Here is a 16,143-nt window from a genome sequence, read left to right as displayed (position 1 = left end):
ATTAAATAAAGAGATCTACGTGTGCACTTTAAGAATGAGATACTGTTGGGCGGGCCAAAATTGATTACTCTAGATTTACAAGTTTGGTTAACTATTACTCCATCCGTCCATCTTTATTTATGCAATATACTAAAACCTGATATTCAACAATACTTATTTAAATTATAAAATTAAGAAATAATTTTCTAAATTATCCTTATTATTAATTAGTAATCATTTTTCTATTACATTTTTCAAGATATTATATTTATTATATTCAAAGAATGATATGGTAAAATTATCCATCTATTTATAATTTCTTAAGAATTGTGCAAAGTCAATAGTGGACAAGTAAAGATGGACGGAGGGAATAATTAAGAAAAATTTCAAAAGAGTTGGCATTATAAGTTATTCAATTTAAGCTTAATTCATAGTCAATTTCTTAAACTTTGCTAGGATAATTCATTTAAACACTTAAATTAAATTTTATTTTAATTAAATATCTTGCTTCCTAATAAAGTATGCTTCAATTAGATTCTTTCAATTTAAATTCTGAACTCTTTTTTTTTTGTGTCTGTATTTTCATTCATTTATTATATGATTAAGTTAACTATATAAATTATGTCATCTTCTTTAATTATATGTATTCGTCTTAATAAATTGTAAAACCCCATAATTTTTAGTTTTTTTAAATTAAAGTTAATGCGTATAATTAAAGGATATGGTATATGATATTTAAATAACTCAAACTGCATAATTTAAGAGACTGATGTACTAAACCTTAGATATTATATTTTGGCCACGTACACCTGCACCGCCAATTATCCATAATTTTCTTTCGAGATATAAAAAAAAATAAAAAATAAAAAAGTAACCGACGTAGCCAAAAGAATTGACACGACGTCGTATGCTCGTGCACATAGGTGGATTTCATTTCCCATGCAATTTTTAAAATATATATATATTATTATCTTGCCTAACGCCTATATAAAGGTACCTCAAGACACCATACACGAATACACAACAAAAACACATCAATAAACAGAACACAAAAAACATTCTCTTCTAAACTCATAAATTGAAATATGAGTCCAAATGTATTTGATGTTGCAAACAATAAGGGTTTGGGCAAGGCAGCTAGTTTGTCTAGCCGTGCCTATGTGACATTTTTGGCAGGTAATGGTGACTACGTAAAAGGTGTTGTTGGTTTAGCTAAAGGGTTAAGAAAGGTGAAATCTGCTTACCCTCTTGTGGTGGCGGTGTTGCCTGACGTCCCAGACGAACACCGCCACATACTCATCAACCAGGGCTGTATAGTCCGGGAGATCCAACCCGTTTATCCTCCTGAGAATCAGACTCAGTTTGCTATGGCTTATTATATCATCAACTACTCTAAACTCCGCATATGGGAGGTACGTACGTATAAGCTAGATTTTGGATTTGAGTTTTAACTTTATTTTTTTCCACGTTAAATGTGATGTATATTGATAGGTGTACAAATTTTCGTTAAATGTGATGTATATTGATGGTGTACAAATTTTACCACCACATGTTAAGTGTGTACGTAATATGAGCGATGTACTCTTACTCCCTTAGGGTGTGTTCGGTATGGTGAAAGTTGATTCAGAAAATATTTTTCTAGGAAAATAAGTTTTTTTCAAATGGAGGAAAATGAAGGATAAAAAACTAGTTTCACAAATGACATTTTCACATTAATTGTGTTTTTCTCCGGCCTCCAACACACCGTTTCTTCAGTACCCCTCACCCCACCTCTATAGTATTTGTCTCTATAGTATTTGTCTAGATTATATGCTAATGTTTTTAATATAAATATTTTTCTTTACATACCAAAAAAAATTCAATTATTTTTCGAGAAAACATTTTCTTTTGTATTGAACACACAAAGGTCACACACTTTTTTGACCAATCTATTAATTATTATTTTTTTAAGAAAAAAGAGATTAAATTGGTGCAAACTAGTAATTATTCTTTTTTTAATTATTTTTTTTTGTGATGAGTAAATGCAGTTTGTGGAGTATAGGAAGATGATATACTTGGATGGAGATATTCAGGTGTTTGAGAACATAGACCATTTGTTTGACTTGCCAGATGGCTATTTCTATGCCGTGATGGACTGTTTCTGTGAGAAGACTTGGAGTCATAGCCCACAATACAAAATTGGGTATTGCCAACAGTGTCCAGAAAAAGTCCAGTGGCCTGAAGAAGAGTTGGGACCAAAGCCTCGTCTTTATTTCAATGCAGGCATGTTCTTATTTGAGCCAAGTCTCCCTACTTATGATGACCTTTTGAATACCCTTGAAGTAACCCCTCCTACTTCTTTTGCTGAACAGGTAAAAATAACATTAATCTTGCCTTTTTTGTTCTTCTAGGTTGATCTTTGTCCAATTAACTTATATGGGTTGTTGGGGGAAATTAACTTGTGCAGGACTTATTGAACATGTTCTTCAAGGACATTTACAAGCCAATTCCAAACAAGTACAACTTAGTTTTAGCCATGCTGTGGCGTCACCCAGAGAATGTAGAGGTTGACAAGGTGAAAGTTGTTCATTACTGTGCAGCAGGATCTAAACCATGGAGATACACAGGAGAGGAAGAGAACATGGACAGACAAGACATAAAGATGCTGGTCAAAAAATGGAGGGATATATACAATGATGAATCACTAGATTACAACAATATTAAGAATGTCAATACTACCAACAAGTTCATGCGTGGCGCTGTCCGTTACATAACTGCCCCATCTGCTGCTTAGCTTGGTGACAGAAGAACCAAAACTGATGTTTGATCTGTATGGGGTATTAAAGAAAGTTATAGTACTCTACTAAATTTATAGCAGAGAGATGGAGTTTATGTATTTACATATAGGAGAACGTGCTATTTTAAGTTCTCCTTGACAATTTATGTTTATTATTATTATGAAAATATATTGGGAGAATACATGAATGAAATATATGTATTATTAGTTTTGTTTTGTTAGTTTCTATATCAAAGTTCAATGTTAATATGTAGTTTCTCAGTAGTATAAGTTGATCTCCTCAAGAACCCAATATCGGATCACATATAGGAGAAAGCTAGCACAAATGGCTGCTGTGCCAAGAACAACTAGAATCCGAACCCACAAGTGAGATATAAATGCGTCAAGGACTATTGCATCCCACAACCAAAACCAGAAAACGGAGAAAGAGAATCCCAGTGCAGCACCCACGGTTACTTGGCTGATTGTGTGAAGAAGTTGTGAAACCCGTAGCCATGACTGCACAAACACAAGGAAAGAGCAGATCAATTTATGGCGACAACAGTTAAAATTTTGTGTAGATAATCAGTTGAAAGCAGGTACAAGCCGAACTGCTGCTCTGCAAGCATATGAAAATAATTTGACAAAAACCAACTATATGAAGGTCCAGTGGTACACTTACAAAGTAGGATCCAATTGCAAAGATGAGTGCACTAATTACTGCAGTGATTCCGTTTAACCCAAAATATTCTACCACTGTGTCAAACAAAAAGAAAAGACTTATCAGAGGTTGGGCATGGAGAGTTTTAAATGCCATAGCTGCACACAGAAACTCAAGAAAATAATAAGTTGAAGAGTCATACAAAGGCGCACACTACCTGTGTCCTTTCTAGTAATCTTACTCATCAAATGAAAACAATATTGTTCTAAGGTGTATCTGAGGCAAAATCAATTCAATCTTAATCTATATCAGTCAAGAGCATTTGTGAAGATAAACGCTATTAGCAGACAGGTTATTCAAGTACAGAAGTTATCATAGGACATCATGATAACATTAATTGGAGAGCTGCTGCCATGATTTCTATATAAGTAGGCATAATTTGGCTAAGTAGAGGTAGCAAGAGTTTTGTAGTACTTAGCCAAATTCGAGTGTTCCTTTTGTAAATCTGAGAGAGAGATAAATAAAAGGTTGGGCATTTTGCTCGTACATTGTGTGTGTTTGTTTCCTTTGTGTGTGTTTGATACAAAATAAACTAAGTGTCAAACGTTGTTAGCGTTGGAAGGCTGAAGTTGGCTGCGAGTCGACTGCCGAGCAGTGGGAATTTTTGAGGTGAAAAATCGCCCTTGTTTCAACGCCCATGCCAACACGCATGTCTGCCGATGCCAACCCCATTGCATGCACGCATGCCCACCCGGTGCCATGCGCCTATCGCGTGCATGCCCGCCTGATGCCATTCGCCTATCTCGCGCCGCTGACATTCGTCAAGCTGCTTGCTATCACCCAATCACCTTGACATAGCTGCACACCATGACATCGGCATGCAACCCCGCACATTGCTTGCCACAGCCACACAGGCCCGTGTCAAGGGGCAATGTACAAGCCCTTGACACTGCCCTCGCCCACCATACGTCTAAGTCCGAACTTGGGGGTCTAACAACTGCCCATATTTGCTCCTGATCATCTCCTTCAACAAAGCTTGGTATTCATTAGCATATCTCCATAACCACTTCATCAAAAGGCAATTATTATGTAATTTCAAATTCCTGATACCAAGATCCCACCTGCTTTCTTCTCTAGTTGAACAACATCCCATTTCACCAAATGAAAACCCTTGTCCTCCTTGTTTCCATTCCATAGAAAATCTCTTCTGAGCTTTTCAAGTTTATCCTCCACCCAGCTAGAATTGGAAACATAGACATTACATAAGTAGGTAAAGAGTCTAACACTGCATTTATCAGAGTCAGTCTACCTCCCCGAGATAAATACTGTGACTTCCACTTTGAGATCTTCGTTTCTGTCCTCTCTATAATCCCATCCCAGATAGCCAATTCCTTGTGCTTGTAACCCAGAGGCATGCCTAGTACCAGGGGCTTTTCTGAGTTTGGATCAGTTTAAATTGATAAGGCTGTACTTTTTGTTGAACTGTTTGTATTGAACAAGTGGTGTTTGGTTTATATATAACAACTATTACTTCTACGCCTCAATTCCAATCTGGTTAGGTTCAGCTAGATAAATCCTCACTATCCATGTCGCTCCAATTCAAAGCTGCTTCATACCATTTTATAAAAAAATAGGTTTCTTATATTAGTGTTTGGTTTAAATATATTAAAAAATATCATCTGTGAACTGTAAACAAACATAGATGCAAAGTAGAATTAAGTATGTTTACTTTGGGTTCACTCAGAGTTGGAACTTTCTTAAAGAGCCTATACAATCTATCAAGGCCAATCATTCAATGGGAAGATTTTCACTATAATATCACAAAACATCTTTTAACCTCCAAAGAACCCCCTCAAATCGCTCTTAACTGTCTAAATATCAATCCACTATTGTGCGGGATGACCAGAATTCAAACATACTTTAATTTACACTTAACACATTGGAATCAAGTATACAGGGTTTGGTAAGATATTTGTGATTTCTACGCTGTTAGAAGATAATGTCTCATGTTCAATACATGTTGCCATGAATTTTGACTGATGGATATCCTCCCATGCCCGGAAATATTTTATAAGTTGTTGTCCCTTCTTGAATCTTGATTTGTTAGGAACTTCCTGTTTCTCCCATATTGTCATTTAGTCAATTCCTAGCTCATTAGAGTTCTGTTTTGGCCTTTTAATTGCTGATCTTTTAACAGGATAGGGCTTCAATCAAAATTTGCTTGCATGTTATTTTCCTTAGTTTATTTTTGAGTTCACTTTATTGATTCTAATTAGTAAATAATATGCTATCTCATCTGTAAACAAAATAGAACTTTTTGTAGTCTTTGGCCTCTGTGTAAACTGCACCAGATATGTGTTATCTGGCCACGTGTGTATGTTTGAGAAGTGTGAGGACTATGGTGACTTTCTTGCGCCCAATGTGTGTGTGTGTGTGTGTATATATATTAGTTTGGTTGTTCTTGCTCAATGTGAAAGATTCCATGCAGGTGACGTGAACAGTATTAGTATTGGAGCAGGAAGCAATATCCAGGACAATTCTCTTGTTCATGTAGCCAAATCAAATCTAAGTGGAAAGGTTTTGCCAACAATTATTGGCAACAATGTTACTGTAGGTGAGAACTATTTGGCAAATCAATAACATACACCCGCTGTGAATATTTGCAGTAACCTTGATGGTAACTTTGAAATCTAACTTTGAAGGTCATAGTGCTGTTTTACATGGATGTACTGTTGAAGATGAGGCATTTGTTGGTATGGGTGCAACTCTGCTTGATGGAGCTGTTGTGGAGAAAAATGCAATGGTTGCTGCTGGTGCCCTTGTCAGGCAGAATACAAGGATTCCTTGTGGAGAGGTTTGTGGTAACTTCAGTTTTAAGCTATTCATTTTGCCATCATCTTAGGTATCACACAGAACACACATCTGACTCTGGCATGGTTATTGACCTAAAGATGGATTTTCTTGTAAGTTTCGATGCTAGTTGCTATGTCATGCAATATGTTTCTTAATTTTCAACTTAAAAAAGGTCTCTTATTTTTCATATACATAAACTTGTGAAGTTGTAGTGTAGAGATAACATGACTTGGGATGTGAATATAAAGATTCCCGCGTAATATCCTTTTTGAGTTTATTTTTATGTTCTCTGCCACCTTTCTACCTTGCCAGCATAGTGCACTTCCATCACTTGGGATGAAAAACTATGAAAGACAATTGATTACCTTTAGCTTGCTAATAAATGTTGTTTTGGTGTTCTTTTTCATAAACAGGTCTGGGGAGGAAATCCAGCTAGATTTCTGAGGAAGCTCACACAAGAAGAAATTGCTTTTATCTCGGAGTCAGCAGCCAACTATTCTAATTTAGCACAGGTTCATGCTGGTGAAAATGCAAAAAGCTTTGATGCGATTGAATTTGAGAAGGCGTTGCGGAAGAAATTTGCTCGAAAAGACAAGGAGTATGATTCTATGCTGGGTGTTGTCCGTGAAACACCTCCTGAGCTTGTCCTGCCTGATAATATCCAGGCACCAAAGGCCATTTAAGTGTGGATCCAAGTTGATTATCCTTTGGGTTTTGTGGTGTTAGCCAATTTCTTTTTTCATTGGGCTGATCAAACAAGAAAATACCTACGTTACATTCTCAATAATTAAGGTCAGGCTTCATTTCCTGTGCTGATCCTGTTTTCCAATCAGAAGCTTTGATTGTGGATCAAGTACCAATTGTACTGTAGACAAGATGGTTGTTTTTTTTTAATAATCAATTTTTTATTTCCTTTTCTCTTCCCCTTGTTTTAGTTAAGGGTATGTATTTCAATAAATTGTCAAGAAACTTCAGCAATTCGTACATAAACGTGGATATGTACGTGTTTGTTAGGTCAAATGTATACATCCTGACTCCATTAATTAATACTAGCCAGGGCCAGGCAGATATAGTTTTCAGTCTAGAAATACTATACTTGGTGGAATTTGCTTGGATCGGCAACAAAGTTCGACCCCTTTTGTGCATTATTCTAAATGATATGGCATAAGTTAAGTTTTAAAATCTTAACTTTTTTGAAATTAAAGTACATTATTATAGAATGTTATCAACAATCGTAGATTAAAATCATGTAAACTTTACCTAAATCCCATAATGGAAAAGTCTAATTACTATACATCCCTCATTGTATCAAAATTACCCGATATCCCCTTTTTTTCCAACTTTTCTGATACATTAGTTTTGTATCTGATACATCAATTATCTAATGAGTAATTAATGAAGATCATCTATTTATGGATAATATCTTAATATAAGGGATGATTGGTTCTTTAAATCAATTACTAATCTAATTAATGGGATTAATTTGGTTAAAAAAATAACGGTTGTGAAGTTGAAGATTCAAGCCAAAAAAACAGAGCATAAATTCAAACCAACTTCGATTTCAATTTTTTTCCAGTTTTGGTGATACATAAGTTATGTATCTGATACATCAATTGTTAAAAAAATCAATTGTTATGTCCATGAAGATTCAAGCAAAAAAATAGAGCGTCGTCTCGAATGGAAAAAACAGAGCATCAATTCATACCGAATTTGATTTCAGTTATTTTTTCACTTTTGCTGATACATAAGTTATGTATCTGATACATAACTTTAGCTATAGAATAGTTAATGCACATCAGCTATTTATGGATAAAAGATTGGCTCTTTATATCAATTACTGATCTATTAAAGAAGGCGACAGTTATGTACGTGAATTTTAAAAATTAATGTATCGGAATCATTAAATATTGAGAAATGAGAATCTGATACATGTGCATGATGTATCATAATAAATAAAACTTGATTCATGTATCAGAATTCACAAAATGTGACACTTATGAATATTATACTCGATACAAGTTTGATACAGTACAAATATAAAACATAAACTTTGATTTTATATTCGATTTTGACACGAGAGAAAAACATAGTAAATCTGATGTATGGAAATATTAAAACATATTAAATCTGATACATTACAGTTTATGTATCAGATACATTAAAAGAATCAGAATCACCTAAAATGTTTACTATAAAAAAAAACTACTTGACATCAATCAGTTCTCCTTGGTTTGGAGAGATGTCTCTCTTAGTTTTTTTTTGGATCGTCGTTATCGCTAACACAACCATTCATGGCCTTCTGACAACAATATCTCCACCTATTGATGATTCAAAATCATCAAGAAAATTAGCCCTATATGCCGTTCCGAATCTCAATGGGTGGGACGGGATCTTCTTGATGACGTATTTCATTCCCTGCATTGACATGAAAATGGTTAAATACAACTTGAACTTTATACATAAATACGATGTATCATATGCATTAAAATATCTGATGCATGAGATGAGAATCTGATACATACAGAAGATGTATCAGAAACAATTATATATTATATTCTGATACATAAATGTAGAAGTATCAGAATCATTAAAACTTGAAACATCAAAAAATGACACTTACACATGATGTATCAGAAATAGTAAATCTCCAAAAAAATGCATTTGAACAAAACATTATGTATCTGATACATAAATGTATATGTATCATAATCATTAAAACTTGAAACATCAAAAAATGACACTTACACATGATGTATCAGAAATAGTAAATCTCCAAAAAATTGCATTTGAACAAAACATTATGTATCTGATACATAAATGTATATGTATCATAATCATTAAAACTTGAAAATAACAAATACTGAGACTTAAAGATGATGTATCAGAAATAATAATTCTCAAAAAATTGTATATGAAACAGACATTATGTATCTGATACATAAATGTAGATGTATCAGAATCATTAAACTTGAAATAACAGAAATTGAGACTTAAACATAATGTATCAGAAATAGTAAATCTCAAATAATTGCATTTGAAAAAGACATTATGTATCTGATACATAAATGATATGTATCAACTTCGTTAAAACTTGAAACAACAGAAACTGACACTTAAACATGATGTATCAGAAATAGAAAATCTCCAAAAAAATACATTTGAAAAAGACATTATGTATCTGATACATAAATGTATATGTATCAGAATCATTAAAAATTAAAACAACAGAAACTGACACTTAAACATGATGTATCAGAAATAGAAAATCTCCAAAAAAAATACATTTGAAAAAGACATTATGTATCTGATACATAAATGTATATGTATCAGAATCATTAAAAATTAAAACAACAGAAACTGACACTTAAACATGATGTATCAGAAATATAAAATCTCCAAAAAAAATTCCTTTTAAAAATACATTATGAATCTAATACATAAATGATATGTATCAGAATCATTAAAACCTTCACAAAATTTTCATTCTAAAACAAAAAACTTAATTGAACACATACCTTTGGGAGATTAGGGCGTGTTGTAACCCCTTCAATCTTGTTATCTATTTCTTTGGGTGCATGTTTAACTGTAGCTTTCGACTTCAATTTCTCACGTAGCTTATTCATTACTGTTGGATCGTTACGATGTTTGGATCTAACTTCGTCGTAACCTTCCCAAGACGAATCAGAACCAGGAGAAACAAGAATTCGTTGATTTTTAGTGGACTGTTTGAGACCATGAACGGATTCCATTGAAGGAATGAGAAACAAAAACAGAAAGATTTACAGAAGAAAACAAATGATAAAAATTTAGAAGATTTTTCAAAGATTTTCAAAAGAAATCAAAATATACAAATTTTAGGAGAAATCAGATTGAATGAGGATGAAGTAAAATTCCATATAAGGAAAGATTGAAATATACCTTATTTGGAACCTTGAAATTGATTAACAGTTGAAGAGTAACAAATTAACTAGAGCAAATTAGGGCAAGAATAAAAGAATAGGCGGATGTATCAGAGAGGTATAGAGAGAGAAAGGAAAAAGAGGGAATTTGGAAATTTTTTGGTGTAAATGGGAATAAAAGTAAATATATTAGGGGAATATGTGTAAAAGGGTAATTTTACCTAAAATCATCCTTGAAGAATTTTTAATACATTGTTCGGAATCCATAATGGGCCCAATATCCTTGGCAACAACCCTTTTAGAATTGTTTAGAAGCATGACTCACTCCCCAGCAGTGGGTTGGGTGTCAGGGTGGACCCACGTTGTAGGTGTCGGGTGCTCGAGCGACTAGCATTCATCGACGACCCCAATGCAAATTGCATATATGTAGACCAATCGAAGTGACTTATTTTAAGTATTTTAATAGGTTTGGAAAATTTAAAAATATTTTTAGCATTTATTTTTAAGATAAAAATAAACCAAAATATGTTAGAATTTTTAACTTTATCGCTTTCGGCTTATAAGCCCACATACAAAAAGGTCTGATGGATACTTTGTTTTCAAGGCAGAAAGTTTTGTGCGCATTATATGAGAAGCAAGGGATCAATACTCGATTGACCTTTTGTTGATTATTTTTTGAGGAAACAACACAAATTTCGTTAGTTTAGGTCCGATTTATGTTTGGACACGGTAGTTTAACAAATTACCTTCCATACTATTCTTTGTTCGCCGATACATGTATCTGGCGGGCTCAGATATATGTATCACGAATACATGTGGTGTCAAGGTATAATTTATTCTAGATACACGGTATTCAAGCGTGATTCACATGTATCTACGATACAGTGACTCTCTCGCTCTCCCCTCTCCCTCTCTCACTCATCTCGCTCCCTATGTATATATGTATTTTCGAATGTATATAAGTCTCACAAATATTATGTATCTGTTATTCAGTATCAATTTGATTCAGTGTATCTGCTATCAATTTCATCTCATATATTCCATATCAATTTCATTAGTGTATTTGATGTCAATTTAATATATTCGAGCATAAGTACATATATTATTATAAAAATACATTAATATATTCATCAGTATATATGTGCATAGAGAGAGAGGAAGAGAGAACAGGAAGAAGGCGAGAGTGAGCGAAGGGGAGAGAGAAGAAAGAAGTGAGAGAGCGAGAGAAAAAAGGAGAGGCGAGGGGGAGAGAGGGCTGAATAGCGAATGGGAAGGAGAAATGAGTGATTATGTAATAGTTTAGAATATTTATAATTATTTTAAAGTATAAAAAAATAGATATGATAAAAATTAGTTTTTTCTTTTTTTTTCCCCACTTTTTCTATTTCCTAGATCTCATTCACTAGGACAAGTTTTTTTTAGCTTCCAGCCAAACTTTGAAGCGTAAGACATGCATAACGGTAAGTCGTGATATTATTATTTATCATTTTCAAAATATACAAAGTCATCTAGTTTTAGTGATTAAAAGTCTTTTCCTTACTAGTTATAATAGTAACCGTAGTTTTCTCAATGACTTACGACTAAAAGTGTCGTATTCTCGTTGAATTTTTTTTTCATATTCATATTCAAATAATATTGTATATTTTAATTTAAATAAATAATCATAAATTATAATTTTAAAATTTTGAATTTGCAACGATAGAATGAGGGCAGCTTCATAACCGCAAAAATTGCACATAAGAATATTAAAGTTGGTCTTGGACACATGCTCATCAGTCCAATGTTCCCACCTAAGTCTATCTAAACCTATTTCCCCATAATATAGGATAATGTTTTTGGACGGTTTGAACTTTTCAATATCTGAAAACAATATCTTATCTTTTTTATACACAAAAACCAATCACATATACTAAACCCTCCAATTCATTTAAGACCAACTATATTAACTACCCATGAAAGAAAAGTTTGGAAAAAGACAGCTTCTATTTGTTCTTCAACGTTCTTTTCGATATAATTCTTTTTTCTTATATTTGACTCTTTGCATATTATAAAGATTTAAATTAAGCATGAAAAACTTACCCTTCCATATTTGAATTCGAAATCTATTATTAAAAGCTCTGCATCATTTAGTAATGCTACTCGGTGCTTACTCTTTTTAATTATTTTTTTATTTCACACCCTAATTTTGATATTTATTCTAAGATCAATTTATTAGTAATTTTAATTTTATGAACTCGCATATTAATATCATAGTATATAAATATGTTGTTATTTAAAAGAGCTCATTTTTTGATTTTATAAAGTGTTAAATTATTTGGGACTAAAAGTAAATATTTATTAATATGAGGGTTAATTTAAATAAGAAGAAATTCATAGACTTTTTTATATGTCTAATGAAGACTTACTGAAAATGTGTTTTTAAATAACTTGATAAAGCACTTTAAAAAAAATTTAAAAAAAATATTTTCTAAATCTGAAGAACGTTATTCTTATGTATCATCTCTCTATCTAGTGATTTACTTACGGTCTTGAATTGAATATTTAAAATTTCGTATTCGATATTTGTATCGAAAAGATAAAACATTTTCTATTAAAAAACAACATTTACAAAGCTCAAATTTGTGATTTAAGAATGTAGTTTTTAGTACGTGGTGTTCTTCTAGATCTTATTTTTCCATGAAGCTTAACGTGACAAATATTTGTTGAAACGTGGCAAAATTGTGGGGGCAAGTTTGAACTTTTTACGTAAAATATTCAATCCACGTGGCTCAATGTTTAATAACTGAAACTGACGTTACAATACCAAGTGATTTTTTATCGGCGATAGTTACGCTAGTCAAAAATAATTTGTATTTGTTGCACCTAATGAAAGTAAATAAATAAAGAACGTAATGTCTTTGTTTTTTTTATAAAAAAAAATAATCCATCCTTTTAACCCTTTAATAAATTTTTTGGATTTGTTTTAAAGAGAAGTTGAATACAGGACAGCAACAACAACAACAATCCAGTAAAATCCCACATCGTGGGGTCTGAGGAGGGTAGAGTGTACGCAGACCTGACTCCTACCAATGTAGGACGGCTGTTTCCGAAAGACCCTCGGCTCAATAAAAGCATAGAAAAAGGTTAGACAAGAATATTAGAGTAAATAAATAGATGACGAAAACGGTCCAAACAATAGTATAATCAAAGCACAAAAAAACAGTAGATATTATTATTGGATAATAACATAAATACCATAACTAACATACATCAGAGTACAAGAAATCATAGTGCGTTAATACACCTACGAGTAAGGGAGAATAAAACCATTATGTACTAGCCTTCTACCCTAATGTGTGTCCTCCACACCCTCCTATCTAGGGTCATGTCCTCGGTAAGTCGTAAATGCGCCATGTCCTGTCTGATCACCTCTCCCCAATATTTCTTCGGCCTACCCCTACCTCTTCTGAAACCATCCATGGCCAACCTCTCACATCTCCGCACTGGTGCATCTGGGACTCTCCTCTTCACATGTCCAAACCATCTCAGTCGCGTTTCCCGCATCTTGTCTTCCACCGAGGCCACTCCTACCTTTTCTCGAATAGCCTCATTACTAATCTTGTCACTCCTGGTATGCCCACACATCCATCTCAACATTCTCATCTCGGCAACCTTCATCTTTTGCACATGGGAGACCTTAGCTGGCCAACACTCCGCCCCATATAACATAGCTGGTCTAACGACCACTTTGTAGAACTTGCCCTTAAGTTGTGGTGGCACCTTCTTGTCACATAACACACCGGAGGCGAGCCTCCATTTCATCCATCCTGCCCCAATACGGTGTGTGACATCCTCGTCGATCTCTCCGCTGTCTTGCATGATAGAACCAAGGTACTTAAAACTACTTCTCTTTTGGATGGCTTGGTCCCCGAGCCTAACTTCTGCGCCAACCTCTTGAGGTGTCTCACTGAACTTGCATTCTAGGTACTCTGTCTTGGTCCTACTCAGCTTAAACCCCTTAGACTCCAAGGTGCGTCTCCAATCTTCCAGCTTAGCGTTAACTCCGCTAAGAGTCTCATCGATGAGGACTATGTCGTCCGCAAAAAGCATACACCATGGCACCTCACCTTGAATTTGTCGCGTCAATCCATCCATCACCAAGGCAAATAGGAACGGGCTAAGAGCTGATCCTTGATGCAACCCCATCATAACTGGGAAGTGTTCTGAGTCCCCTCTTACTGTCCTTACCCTGGTTTTGGCACCCTCGTACATGTGAAATAGCAAAAAAAAATGTTTTTGTTAATTATAAAAGTAGCATAAACTGTTTATTCTAAAATTGTTAAGACAATTGTTTCTGTAGATAGGATTTAGTCGGTTCATAGATATACCAACTTACCATGTTTGGTTTTGAAAAAAATAAATTGAATTTCTACTTTATCCAATAAATTTCAGTTTACATTTAATTTGAACCTATGGGTAGGGGATATAAACCTTTTATTTTTATTGTAATTTGTAATAATAGATTATAATTTTTCTTTCGCAAATAAATAGTAGTAGGAGAAAATAAGTGTGTTTGACCAAGAGGGAGTTGCAATTGAGCCTAGGGTCTTTCAAAAATAGTCGTTCTACCTTGATAGGAGTAAGGTCTGCGTATACTTTATCCTCCTCAGACTCCACATTGTGAAATTTCACTGGGTTGTTGTTGTTGTTACTGTTGACCAAGAGGGAGTTGCAACACCTTTTAAGCAAGACCCCTCCAACAAAAACAACTATGAGAACACTGTTTGAATTTACTTTTGCTTGTTCAGTTTGAATTTCACGTATTACTTTAATAAATAATAATTGATATGTGTAATTTATCATACATTCGTACTAATTGATGTTTAATTTTAAGTTTTTACAAAATAATTTATGAGATATAAGTAATTAATATTAAGAATGAAATATTTCAAAAATAATTTAATATAATGAACAAATAAAATTGAACGGAGGAACATTTATTACAACAACAATAATAATATATTCAGTGAAATCTCATAAATGAAGTTTAGGGAGAAGAAAATGTACGAAGACTTTATCAGTATCTCATGAAGACGAAGGAACAGTTATTAATAACAAAAATCATGCTCCTTGATAATGGGAATCATGGGAGAAAAAGGGGATCTCCTTAATTCCATAAGAATATTCGCAAGATTTAGGACACGTAAGTCATCACTTGAGAGGATAATGTTTTTGGTCGGTTTTTTCAACTGTTAAGACCAACTAACTTAACTGAAAAGTTTGGAAAAAGTAGCTCAAGCAAATAACTATTTGTTATTTGATAAGTTTTAAGCTATATAATTAGTGTGAGAAATATTTATATTCGATCCCAAGAGAAGGAAAAGATCTTCAGAAAGTGGATATTTTATAATTCGATAAAAAATTATTATCTTTACATGTTATAACATGTAATATGTTTATTTAAAATATATATATATATTTATTTTTTAAAAGAAAATATTTATAAATATGCTTGATAACTTTGATTCAAACATTACATTACTAAAAAGTGTTTGATCGTCAATAATTGTATTAGTCAAATATTCACATATTGCATCATCTAGTGATATTTGATCGGAGACAAGTATGTTAGTCAAATATCCAAATATTGTGTCACCAAATAACGTTTTGTGCCCGATGATTACATTAATCAAATACTTTTATGGTGAGTCAATAACTTTTGTATTTATTATATTAAGTTAAAATAAGTGGAAAAATTTGTATTTGTAAATCCGGTCATTAATTTTATTCTTTTAGTTAATTTTAGATATTTCTAAAAGGAAAAATGGAATGCATAATAGCACGAAATAAATGGTATGTAAATGAGTTGTCCCCTTCGATGTATGAAGATTCTTAATTCGAATTAAACTACATTAATATTTTTATGTCTATTGGCCATGCGACAAAATGAACTTTTAATTGTCAAAATTGATTATTCAAAAAATCGCTTATTATTTTCATCCTTGTCTAATTTTAAA

General features: G+C 33.2%; 2 protein-coding genes across 2 annotated transcripts; both read left to right on the top strand.

Moving 5' to 3' along the window:
* Positions 1 to 1,010: 1,010 nt before the first annotated feature.
* On the top strand, positions 1,011 to 3,004 carry LOC129873777 (galactinol synthase 2-like). The gene is made up of 3 exons (XM_055948952.1): positions 1,011 to 1,391; positions 2,007 to 2,330; positions 2,426 to 3,004. Exons 1-3 carry the CDS (start codon positions 1,065 to 1,067, stop codon positions 2,750 to 2,752), a joined length of 978 nt encoding a protein of 325 aa, XP_055804927.1. The 5' UTR covers positions 1,011 to 1,064; the 3' UTR covers positions 2,753 to 3,004.
* Positions 3,005 to 5,756: 2,752 nt separating this feature from the next.
* On the top strand, positions 5,757 to 7,166 carry LOC129873779 (gamma carbonic anhydrase 1, mitochondrial-like). The gene is made up of 3 exons (XM_055948953.1): positions 5,757 to 6,009; positions 6,098 to 6,249; positions 6,662 to 7,166. Exons 1-3 carry the CDS (start codon positions 5,772 to 5,774, stop codon positions 6,929 to 6,931), a joined length of 660 nt encoding a protein of 219 aa, XP_055804928.1. The 5' UTR covers positions 5,757 to 5,771; the 3' UTR covers positions 6,932 to 7,166.
* Positions 7,167 to 16,143: the final 8,977 nt, after the last annotated feature.

This window comes from Solanum dulcamara, chromosome 11, assembly GCF_947179165.1.
Source record: "Solanum dulcamara chromosome 11, daSolDulc1.2, whole genome shotgun sequence".
Classification (NCBI taxonomy): Eukaryota; Viridiplantae; Streptophyta; class Magnoliopsida; order Solanales; family Solanaceae; genus Solanum; species Solanum dulcamara.
This window is presented reverse-complemented; position numbering and strand designations above follow the sequence as displayed.

Excerpts from the sequence above, each read along its gene's own strand:
- LOC129873777 (XM_055948952.1), top strand. The coding sequence starts at position 1,065 with ATGAGTCCAAATGTATTTGATGTTGCAAACAATAAGGGTTTGGGCAAG. Across the intron at positions 1,392-2,006 it reads CTAAACTCCGCATATGGGAG|TTTGTGGAGTATAGGAAGAT; the intron begins GTACGTACGTAT and ends GAGTAAATGCAG. Across the intron at positions 2,331-2,425 it reads CTACTTCTTTTGCTGAACAG|GACTTATTGAACATGTTCTT; the intron begins GTAAAAATAACA and ends TAACTTGTGCAG.
- LOC129873779 (XM_055948953.1), top strand. The coding sequence starts at position 5,772 with ATGTTTGAGAAGTGTGAGGACTATGGTGACTTTCTTGCGCCCAATGTG. Across the intron at positions 6,010-6,097 it reads TGGCAACAATGTTACTGTAG|GTCATAGTGCTGTTTTACAT; the intron begins GTGAGAACTATT and ends CTAACTTTGAAG. Across the intron at positions 6,250-6,661 it reads CAAGGATTCCTTGTGGAGAG|GTCTGGGGAGGAAATCCAGC; the intron begins GTTTGTGGTAAC and ends TTTCATAAACAG.